We start from the raw sequence: 12,092 nt of genomic DNA, 5'->3' as shown, positions 1-12,092 counted from the left end.
AGGCGACTTCCGAAGCGCCGGCCGCTGCCTCTTCGACGCGAAACGAGCTATAGGCCCAGTGATGCCAACTCAGGTGAACGTTTTCTCCCTAGATTCAACCCCAAAAAATCCCTAAATTGAAGAAAAATCCCTAGCCTATAATTGTTTAATTGTTAATGCGACCATTTCAGGTTTAACACAGTCTCAACGCAGTTCATTGTTTCGTCCATTGGTTATACATTTTGTCAGAGATAAATAAGCGTGTTAGCCGCAATTGCAGCTTTTTTTATTTTTTTTTGTAGTTTTACCTTACATAGAGGCCCCACAGATGGCGCCAGCTTTTACAGAGACGTGTGGTCACTGGAGAGAAAGATAGTGAGCAACGACGCTCTGCCGACTCCCCCTCTATCTAAAATGAACTTCCAGCAGACGACTCCCGTTTCACCGCACCGGCTTTTGAACTGCTCCTTCAGCCGGCTTATCATTACGCGCGCAAAGAACACATGTAGCCCTTTGAAAAACAAATGCAGTTGATCCCAATTTGACAGAGCTGGCATTTTCCGCTAAGCCCCGTCAACACATGGAAGTATTTTATTCAGACACCATTAAGGGTTGTGTTAAAGATTGTTTTAAGAGGCACACAGAAAGACGAAAATGTTTGAATTCATGAAAGACCCTTTCTCGCCTCCTAAAAGAACATTCAGAAGCGGCGAAATGGCTTATCTCACCTCACAGTTAGTTATTAATCATAGTCGCAATCAAAGATCTTCGAATAGTTTTGGAGCTACTAAGGATTGACATCACGAGAAACTGGCATAACCAAAAATGTAATCTTGTTATAGTTTTACAGCAATGATACAGGCGTAGGATTGGTAATTACAAAATCAGAAATTGATTCCTTACAAAGTTTGAAAGTCACATGGTTTCGTTTTTCCTCCCTGTGCAGCAGTCGATAATTTCGCGTTGCAGAGCTGATTTCGCCCTCTCTCGGCTCGGCAGAACATTAAAAGTAAAGGAGTAGTAATTAGCAATTTTCATAGTTTTTTTCTGTTCCAAGCGCAAAATATTCAGATACACCTGCCATTAAGCCGCTTAGAGTAGCAATTCTACGGCCTCGCAAAATCCCTAGACTTCAGAAAAAAGACGCTAGATCCCTAAAACAAAGAAAAAAACCCTAGATCTAGGGATAAATCCCTAGGGTTGGCATCACTGTAATAGGCCTAGCGACGACCACGACAGCCAGGCAGCAGCAGAGCTCGTCGCTCGGAGAGCCCGCGAGCGGTGCCGTTGCCGAAAGCTCCCAACATAAGCAGGCATGCTTTGTCGCTGCTCGAGTATAGCTGGCAGTCTTTCTGATGACGATCGGTGCCGCGCCGTCCAAGTTTTCGCACATCTGTCTCCTGATTGCTGCTCGAAGAGCATGGATCCGGAGCTCGAAGCGCGGCTGCGTGCAGCCACCGCTGAGATGAGCTTCGAGGCTTTCAGTACACGCCATACCGAGACCCACAGGGCGACGACAGCAGCGATATATATAATTCTAGTACACTATAGCAGCGACTCGTCGGCGCAGCTAGGAAACTCGCAAAGGCGGGCGCCGAGATTTGACGAAAACACATGCTTTTGTGAGCAGACGGATTGCCTTCTTTACCGGAAGTACCACATTAATTTCAAGAAATGCGCTGGATTCTTACCTCTGTATACTACGTATGTTTTTAAAAAATAATAAGCAATTAATAAAATAATATTTCAAGGAGCATCAGTGCTCAGTTTCAAATGAAATGTTGCAAAAATTGCGCGTGACGTCAATTGGCAGAGCCAATGAGAAGGGTCGCCCAGTCCATGGCCAAGGCTGCCCAGTTTACGTCAAGTGGTAGGGGCGGGTAAAAACGCGCGGTGAGGTGTCGCCCTAATCGGCTGTGAGCGGCAAGTTTGAAAAATTGTTTGTAAATTATTGGTTCCACGCGCAGCTTTCTGAATCAGACTAGAATACTCGCAGAGACCACCTCTACAGAGTTGTTGCAATAAAATATGATTGAAGAAACCATTTCAGGGTCCCTTTAAACTACAGCTGGTGGTTAAAGAGAACACGAACAGTAGTTGCAACTTTCAAGGCTGCAGACCAACGGAGATTACAACTTTAATTTTTTATGCAAACTTTGCTTCCTTTTACGCAGCACCCCTTACCAAAATAAGGACGCTGATCTATATACAAACTTACCAATGAAGACAAATATCTGGTGATGGGAGTAACGGAGCAGCATTGATATCGACAGGGTCTGAAAACAAATTATAAAACATTAAAGGAGTGCTCAAGTAATGTTACACAAGTTTTAGAGTCAGCTGTGTGCATAAAGAAAGTATGAAAAAAATGACGTGAGAAAAGAATGCGTTCTGATGTTTAGTGACACGACCCTTTAATGTGACAAACATTCTGGCAATAGCAATGCCCTGCTCGGTTGCTGGGAGCCCATATGAATGCAGTGCAAAGGAGGGAGTTCTATCAACTAACGACATCACGCACATTGCTCACTGACAGGCTCCCCCACACGAACGCAACTTAAGTGTTAACTCCATGACATTGTAGATGTCTCAATGTCTCTGGCAGCATAGTGTGAGTGGCCCCCTTGAATGAGACTAGTTTTGCTAGTCTAAGAAGACTTAACAGGATATGTTGTTTTCAGTGTGTTTTTCATAAAACCGACACATGTCAACTCCCTCATGCATAAGGGACTCTTACGAGGACATATATTTATCCTACTATAAAGTTCTTCCAATCGCTTGCAGTATTTCACTAGCTGCATGGTTTTCATTCATTCATTCATAAAATCTTTATTAACAAGGATGGCCTGAAGCCTAAGTGGGGCAAATGGGAGGATAAACAGTATACAAATATGTGCCCTCATATGAGATCCATATGCACCAGAGTGTTAAAGATCAACTGATGACACTCTCGAGTGACCTAAATCTACCCTGTAAGATAAAGCGCATTGTGGTCCTTTTTTGGGTTAGATCCCCAGTGCTACTGTGTGCCCATCGGTTTTCTAATAGGTACAAGATTTCCTCCGGCCTGGTGCTCAGCTCATCTTGAGTGAAATGCTTCGGAAAGGGGTCTTCGGCCAACAATGCACTTTAGCACACAAGGCTGATTTTGCAACTTAAGCATCAATGAAATGTCAATGAGGTGGTGTGTTGGCCGAACACCCTTTTCTCAAGTATTTCATCCAGAGGAGCCGAGCACTAGGCCAGGGGAAATCTCGTAACCATTAGAAAACCGGCTGGTAACCGAAGGCACTGTAGATCCAACCCAGCACCTCCCGGACGCCAGGTGGATACGCTAACCACTAGGCCACCTATTTGGCCCAAGAAAGGCCTGCAGAATGTAATTAAATAAAAACATGCATAAGTTTTACATGGCTCCTTGCATCATCCAAATGTCACCCCTTTTATTCAATGCAGTATCTATGTGCATTATTACCTGTTGCACGAATGGCGGATATATAAAAATAACTGGAACAAAACCACAATGCTAAAACAAAAAAAAACTTCCACTCAACAAACAGGGCACATGAAGAATAAGGTGCTCATCCTTACAAAGACAAGCATGATGAAAGCAGCTGCGATGTAGGATGTCCGGCTAGTCCACATGCTGATGAACCGGTAGTGCTCTCCAGTCACCACATTTCTCACATAGCCTGCAAGATAAAAGGCACAAACCTCAAATCCAGGGCAAACAAATAAGCTGTTCCAAATTAACAATGTCTCCACTGCTTGACATGCTCTATCATAGCTGCACTTGCCAGGCTGCTGAGATTGCCTTCCGAATCATCACTGTCAACTCAGTACTGTTCACAAGAGGGTATCCTTTCCCACTTTATCAGCCTGAAGCTAGATTTAAAACAGTGCAAGGAGAGTTGTATGTCAGAAACAATTTAAAAAGGTTTATTTACCACTGAACCCTCTGTACTACTACATGGAAGTTGGACACCTTATAGAAACAATGCTGAGTTGTTATTGCTTGTATTTTCCTTTGGAATTATTCACATTGCATGCTGCAACAGCCCACAAAGTATACATATCTCATTTGGTTTTTCAACCCTGACAAAAGACTGGCTCCTTGTGATAGATGTGAACCATGCTGAAGAGCACAGGCAAAACAGTACAAGGAAGAAAGATCATTAATCTGAAACCCTCAAGTAGGAAAAAGAAGAAGGAGCAGGGCATAACTGCATACAGATAAACATAGTAAATGGCTGTTATTACAATACTTTTTTTCCATGACTGTGTACTGCCAAAGCTAGAACCATGCTTATGCACACTTAGTTCCTCCTCAAAGGATATAAGATGCACAAGGTTCACCACAGTATTATAATGCTTGTAACATCATCTACAATATGAAAAAGGCATTTCAAGACCACTAAATTTGACCTGCATGGATTGCGGTTACCTCAAGTTCAAATATTGCTGATGTCAGGTAAACACTTCGGCTTCCCTCTCAGATTTTTAATGTAGAATATAAAGACTGCCATAAAACTACTTTTTAGCAAGTCGGTGTGACAGTATAAAAGCACAGGGGTACGGATGAACAAACAAAAAAGCACACAGACAAAGCACACTCTCTGTTCCTATAATACAATGCCATAGTTCATGGGTTTCATGAAGCAGGGCTATCAGCATAGTTGCCGTGACAAGACTGTGTGCATACTATCAAGCATGCTGCCCTCATCTCACTGATGGCTACTGATTTCACCATTAAAGCAAAGAGCGAAATTAGAAACTAAGAATTTTCAAAAAGTCAACGGAAGCCACAAAGAGTGGCAAAAAATGTAAAGGCACAAAGAGTACATGGGCCAATAGAAGTGCACCAGACCCGTTTCAGTGATGCTGATAATATAAGCAATCTGATGCATCTGTAAAGGCTAGCGTGAACAATGTGTGGTCACGCACCCCTTGTAGTTGGGAAACAGCTGGTGAGCCAGCATACAGTTGACCACAAAGGCACCGTGGATCATTTTGTCCTGTGATGCTTGCCCCTCCAACACCTGTCAATAAGCTTGGAACACATAAGCCCTCTCAAAATTTTGACTGCCCGCACAGTCTGATCCAAAGCACCAATGTGTCGTGGCAACCGGCGAGTGGAAAAGTGTGCACTCTGAGTGCCAGTCTACATTAACTCGCTGCCCATTTCATACGTGTGGCACTTGCCGTGTCTAGCAGAGGGCTCACATCCCTTGTTGTAAATGCCTCTAAACATTGTATATGTTTCATCTGCTCGCTTGTTGTTCCTTGTTGTCATAACTGTACAGCATCACCAAACAGAGCAAGAAGACACAACCTAAACTTCACTGCACCTTTGTTCTCCTCTCGCTCAGCGAGGTTCTTCAGGCTTGCCATGAGCACATCGTCGTAGCCGAGAAAGCCGTCCAGGAGCAGTCGGCTGAACCAATCGCCAAAACAACTATCCTTGGCTGGGTCTGGAACAAGGCAACACACCAAAAGCGGAGAAAAAAAAAGTAGAGAGGGAAGAGTAAAATTCATTGGTCTGATTTGAGGCACTCACAAATTGCTGATCTTGTTAAATTACAGTAAGATTCCTAGCATTGTACTAGCTGCATTCTGAAAAAATATATATCCCCGGTTCACAGCCATCATGGTGGGATGCTGGCGTATGCACTGCTGTCATTGGTGCATATCCTGGATCTCGGCTTGAATTTAATGAATTTAAATTTGCCCACTCGGGCGGAAACCAGTTCAGGCTCTAAAATAGAGCTCTGGACATCTTGCTACCCAATGCACCGGTAGCAAATTTTTACTCGACCTTTGTCTTTCCCCACACTTAGGTAAGAACACATTTTTACTCTAGTTTAAATTTGAGTGTTTAGCCATCTTTATCCTCTCTTTCTTACCAAAAGAACTGAAAGGGATTCAACCCCAGACACTCCACAAGGAGGACTAAAAACAGAGCCCAGGGCTAGCTGCTTCCAGTAGCAGTTGTGGTCCCAAGCCGTGAGATGTACGAGTACAATGTTGATAACGATCTGCCCGTTCCAATTGCAGGAAGCCAGAGTTCTCTGCTGTGAAGGAGTGAACACAGCTTCTGCAGCTGGACGAGTACAGCAGACATTTTTTCCACTAGTAAAAAGTGGCCAACATGGCTGGTGTAGATATAGCCAGGAATAGCCTACACCTTCACTTAGCCCCAGGGCAATACACTCCCCTTCCACAAGTTTTCCCTCAAACTATCAAGATAACTCTTAATAATATGGTCTCAATTTGACAAAACTCTGAGAAAATTGCACGGCCCTTGTGAAACGAAATAGATTTCAACCTTGGGTACGCAAATGGCACGAGGTTCCTTTCTTTTTTTTCTTATATAACACCGATTGCTGCCACTGGCTTTGTAAGCTAGGTGAATGCATTTCCCAGCAATTTTGCAGTCAGTTTCCCAATGCCGAGAATAAGTATAAAATCATATCAAGTGTGTCACTCCCACAAGTCAAATCCTCAAAAAAGAAAGCTAAGCCAGCGTTAAAGGATAACCACTTAGCCGCCTCTAACTGTATTCATGATAAATGTATTTATTAATAAATTCTCATGCCAATAATGTTTGCTTATTATTACTGCCTGGCCTAGTCCCTCAAGCAGTTTTTGGCTTAGGCAGGCCTACAACTGAAAATGTAACATGGAAAATGAGTGAATTCCAAATACTGAGTGAATTCCAAAGTAAACTGCACTCACTCTTCATAAGTGCGACAGACTCCCACTATACACACAGTACTGTTACATTTAAATGCACGCTGTGCGACAGCATGGAACAGACTGGTCACACTCGCGGTTAATCAAGGTGGCAGCTCACCAAGTGTGACAATCTTGACCGAGATGTTCAGCTTCTGGCGGGTGGCTGGGCTGAGCCTGAGGAGTCCGTACTCCAGGGAGTACTCAACAATGTACTCATCCTGAGGCCACACTGCAAGGGAAGACAATGAATTCCAATTCACTCAACAAAAACTCTAAAAGCCAAAAAAAAAAAAAAAAACTCCCAGGCATTAGCCTTTGATGAAGGGAAGAAGAGACAGAGTTGCACCGAACCATCTGCCCCTCCCCCACCACACCTAACTAGATCACATGACGAGAGATGCTTCATTCTCGAGAGTGTCATGAGCTTTGTGGTCACAGAAGCTGCAAAACACCCCATAGGGCCCATGTATTTAAATCCAGCGATCTGATTGCGCCAGAACTCGGACGTCATCATACTGCCACGGTACTGGAATTCAGATGAACTGTTGCTCAAAACAAGAACATGGGGACTGTTGCGTACCTCAGAGAGGGCCGAAGAATCTTTCCCTCAGCTAAACTATTGACTTGTTAGCGTCCAAATTTCGCACTGAGGTGGCATTCAACAGTCTCCAACCCGGTTTTGGAGCAGTTGGGCGTGACGCTGGCTAGCGGCACCCTATGAGGCCAGGGGGAGCTAGTCGCCATCGACAAAGCGTCGCCGGTAGCTACTGTAATCCTGGACAGAGGATCCCACCCACAATCCGCTCCAGTCTCCTTTTATGCAATAAAATTTGCATCTACTCTCTGAGAAAATAAACAACTGGAGGGGAGAGGTATGACGCAATAGTGTCAATGGTTCAATGCCCACATGTGCGAAATCGGTCATTCTCTACTTTACATTCACAGATCCCTGGGAGTCTTCCTACCACACCTGGCGCAGTGGTGCAGCAGTCAAGTGATGCTCCACTGCCCTGCGATGGCAGGTGCCGCCACCAGTGGGGCTTGTGCGACCCAAGTTGCTCTGTCCGAGCAACCTTTCAAGACCAACCAGTAATTTAACTGCCACCTGCCACGGTGGTGAGTTTGCTCATAATCCCGTGGGCAGGTTGTGACGAGGCCACAAGGTGACCAACCTAGGTTGACAGAGCAACCGGCCGCTCTGACGCCGACACCGGACAATTTTTTTTTTCCGGTATGGGGGTACTAACACTCTCGCGTTAAAAAAAATTTAAAAATTAGCCAGCTGTGCATTAATAAAAACTACCGCGCATCCTCCTCGCAAACTAACCTTGTCTTTCCTATCCCAAAAGTGCGACTTAGATTGATCGCAAGATAATTGCGAGACAACATAGTGTTTTTTCATGATCCTTTGTCTCATTTGCATATGGCTAAAAAGCATCGTTTATAATGCTGTCCTAAGCAGCTCACCACCCAACTGTTCCGGCAAGCGCGCTTCGCTGCGCAACCCGGGAGCATGCGGGGCGGTGTGCCGACAGAGAGTAGACCCGGAACAAATTATAATACGAAAAAAAAAAGGGATGCAGAAGAAGTAATATAAAAGATATCTGGTGACTGTGCGGGATGGTTTGTTCGGATAAGATTATAAAATTGTTCCTGGAAATACAAACACTGCTCCCAACAAGTATCAGAAGCGCTGAGTCGTAAAAGGTATTTTGAAATGACGTTACAGTTTGAAAAGTCAGACGGCCTGACTAGCTGAACCTGTCGAAATAGAGCGTGATGTAGATTATATGACTATAGACTTCAAAATGTAATTTCGTGTATGCAAGCCGCAACGCAGTTTTTTTTTTTAAATCCTAACAGGTGGGAAACACTGAAAGAAATTCACCCTTTCTGCCATCCTTCAAAGCAGCTGATTTAGAGTGCGAGAGGATTAGTGCTATCAGTGCGATTAGTGCTTTCATTGTTCTTCGTGGCAAAGAAGTTTGACAATAACAGTTGAATCTCACCAGCCCTCCCTCCCATTATTTTGTAGCTGCGCTCACTCACCCCTTGCCGTGTGATGTCAGGGCAAGTTAAGGGGCCGCTGAGGCAATTTCTGCTCTCAGTAAAAATCAACTGAAATGCGCGACGCCAAGACCAAAGCGGACTCCGTGATCACTGCTGAAAAGTGAAAGGCGGCGGAGCATAGCCTCACGAATCCCCTCACTAAAACTGTCTCGACGCGTCGCAGTGCACTCGCGAAAACTGCCAGTGGGGAGCGATGATCCATTTTTTTAGAGCACAGCTCATTCGCGCCCGTTCCTGCGTTTCGCGGCGTCGCCGTTGTCCCTCGTAACCAGCTCTGCAGCCAGGGCAGCGCGCTGCTCTAGCTGCGCGCGTTCCTGGCGCCATCTACCGTCCGGCCAAGCCGAAACGCATAGCCGCCGCTGTTCGCCACTGCGTGTAACCCACCCCCTCCCCTCTCCCTTCCCCCTCCCCCGTGGCGGCGACCGCGCGATAGCGCGCGGTGTTCTCCGGTTGCCGAGGCGCCGGGTCGGCATCAGCGGATCACGGTGCGCGCATCCCAAGCCGAAACGCAGAGCCACGTTCACTTGACTCGCTAGCAGCGTCAGCGGCATCAGTCAGTCGCTGCTATCTCTTCGCCGCGCAACGTTCGCAACGTGCCTCCTGCGACCTCCCGATAACTTAATTCCCACGGCTGTGACAACCTCGCAAAATACTTGCATAGACCTCGTCTTTGAGAACGAGGCATTGATGCAGCAAGTCGAGCATATATCCATATATTTCTCCGTCCACAAAGCTTCTGAGGAGAAATTGAAGTTGACTTGCATCGACAGAATACCAGCTCCTGATTACAAAAACGCCATTCATACTGACAACAAAGCGCTTGCGCTCAGCGGTATTGGGGCTCAAGGTATTCCGCTAACGGTAACAAGGTACACGGTATGCTAAAGGCGTCTATTTGCGAGAACTTCGTTGACGACTTCGAGAACGGGATCCATTGTAACGCTGGCACAACGCCGGTGCAAATGTAAACGAAGCGACGGCCGCAATAGCCGATAGCTGCCTTCAACGTGCGGCCGGCGGTAGCTTTCTTATCGGCTGCTGCTGGGCCGCACTGCTGGCCGCCAGAAATCACGGAGTCTGCGTTACGTCATGTGAATGTCATGTTTCACGTCACTTAGTTCTGTGTCGTCATAGCAGAATCCCAAGTTTGAATCAGAGCGGCGGGAAAAACTATTTCAACATCGAATCCAAATTTCTTAGAAATAAATGCATCTTTCGTTGCCGGCCAAGTGGCAACAAAGCCATGAAATGCCGAACTATCGGATTTTGCTATAAAAAAAAAATATTAATAGAGCTCTCCTCAGTGTCCCTTTAATGGCAATCAAGAACTATTAGTAGAGTGCTTCTTGAAGAAGGAATATGTGCGAAAAATAACAAGTTGTCTGTAATTGTGCATACATGTCTTGCTCGAATTATTTGCCTCAATCTATCGAAATGCTGAAACATGATGAGCTGCGCTCAAATTTCCCATTAGGAACTAATGTAATCGTCGACGATATTATTCCCTTTTCCATTATTATTATTATTATTCCGGAGAATGTGCGCTACATGCAACTACAGTAAGATAAAACTTAAAAAAAACAGCAGCTGTTAACACTGGGCCATTGTTCGCAGCGTCCTGTATTGGTTTGGTTTATTGGTTTATGGGGTTTAACGTCCCAAAGCGACTAAGGCTATGAGGGACGCCGTAGTGAAGGGCTCCGGAAATTTCGACCACCTCGGGGTTCTTTAACGGGCACTGACATCGCACAGTACAGGGCCTCTGGAATTTCGCCTTCATCGAAATTCGGCCGCCGCGGCCGGGATCGAACCCGCGTCTTTCGGGTCAGCAGCCGAGCGCCGTAACCACTGAGCCACCGCGGCGGCTGGTCAGAATTACGTTTATGGTTTAGGAGGAATTAACGTCCCAAAGCGACTCAGGCTAGGGACGCCGTAGTGGAGGGCTCCGGAAATTTCGACCGTCTGGGGTTCTTTCACGTGCCCTGACATCGCACAGCACACGGGCCTCTAGAATTTCGCCTTCATCGAAAGTCGACCGCCGCGGCCGGGTTAGGATTATGTACCACTAAGCGCAGCGTGACCTACTACTGCGCACTGCTTGTGATCGGGGCTCACTCCCCGAAAGATAACAAAAACGAGCGTTTGTCCATGAACACTCCACACGTGGCGTGATGATCACGGGGTCGAGAGGTTGAACCTGCCGAACAGTTCCAGCAAAGTGCCGTGTAAACGCATCCAACAGCTGTTCACTTCAATGACAGCTGGGAAAGCTCAAAAAGGTACAGTAGAGATGAACGATAATAAAAAAATAGACATGCACCTACTATCCGGTTCTGTTTAATTACCCTGCCACCGAGCACTGACGGGATCCAGCAAAAAGTCCCATATAAGTGTATCAATGTTTTGAAGTATACACCTGCTACAACCAAAGCCCGGGTTGACGTTCAAAACCGTATCGCATGCACGCAAGAACCATTCGCGACTATCTCCTGCCCGTGACTTCAGAAATAATGGCAGCATGACGTGCGATGGCAAAGCTGGCCAATCACCTTTTACACTCGGCCCGCGATTTGCTAGCGCCAGTTGTGGCGCCAGCATAAATGGGAATTTTTCGCAGCGTACGCTACAAGTGGTGCACAGCGCGAAATGCCACTTACGACCCGTGCAAAATTTACGACAAGCTTTAAAGAGATCACGAAAGCAAAATTTTATAGCTTTCCTATTTATTCTTCTTTCGTTAAACGAGCTACGCCCGATTCGGTGTGAATGCCACGTCGCGCACTCAACGGCTATCGTCGGATATAACTTATGCCTACAGTGAAGTTCCGCCCACATTCAGGACCGCCGAACAGAATTACTCCGAGACAAAAGAGTGGTACGCTGCTAAAGCTTCTCTTGTTACCTTAACAAGAAGCTAACAACCAGATTAAATTGTTAGTTGAAGATTTTTTTTTTGTTCCTCGGGTTGGGTTTATTATAGTCAAACATTAAAAATTAGATTTCGCTGACTATTTTGACTGGCCAGCGGAGTGACACAGGACGCCGTGGGCCATGGCCCATTGTTATCAACAGCTGTTTTCTTTTTTAAAGTTGTATCGTACTATAACACCTCCCTTTCCTACGTTCACGTAGTGCAATTAATCAGCGGGGAGGTTCTTTTTTAAGCACATAATTGCACTTGTACAGCCGTCTCCTGGACCTAAATGGTTCTTCCTGTGCGCCACTCTGCTGATTCACATGTCTGCGCAGTTCTTTAATTCTGTTTCCCAGCGGCAGTTTCTTTGTTTACAACATGAAAACAAAGTGAA

At 45.8% G+C, this 12,092-nt stretch overlaps 1 protein-coding gene across 1 annotated transcript in view; it reads right to left on the bottom strand.

Moving 5' to 3' along the window:
* LOC149365491 (membralin) overlaps nucleotides 1–12,092 on the bottom strand; it is a 66,802-nt gene that overhangs the window by 34,773 nt on the left and 19,937 nt on the right. Inside the window, exons 4-7 of the mRNA XM_089542993.1 lie at nucleotides 6,833–6,943; nucleotides 5,328–5,450; nucleotides 3,571–3,671; nucleotides 2,198–2,255 (exon numbers count right to left, since the gene is read on the bottom strand). Of these exons, the coding sequence (XP_089399119.1) occupies nucleotides 2,198–2,255; nucleotides 3,571–3,671; nucleotides 5,328–5,450; nucleotides 6,833–6,943 (393 nt within the window). The remainder of the gene's footprint in view (nucleotides 1–2,197; nucleotides 2,256–3,570; nucleotides 3,672–5,327; nucleotides 5,451–6,832; nucleotides 6,944–12,092) is intronic.

Source organism: Amblyomma mixtum, chromosome 1 (genome assembly GCF_055824585.1).
Source record: "Amblyomma mixtum isolate Tamu chromosome 1, ASM5582458v1, whole genome shotgun sequence".
Lineage (NCBI taxonomy): Eukaryota > Metazoa > Arthropoda > Arachnida > Ixodida > Ixodidae > Amblyomma > Amblyomma mixtum.
Note: the sequence above shows the minus strand (reverse complement) of the source record. Positions and strands in the feature narration are given on the sequence as shown.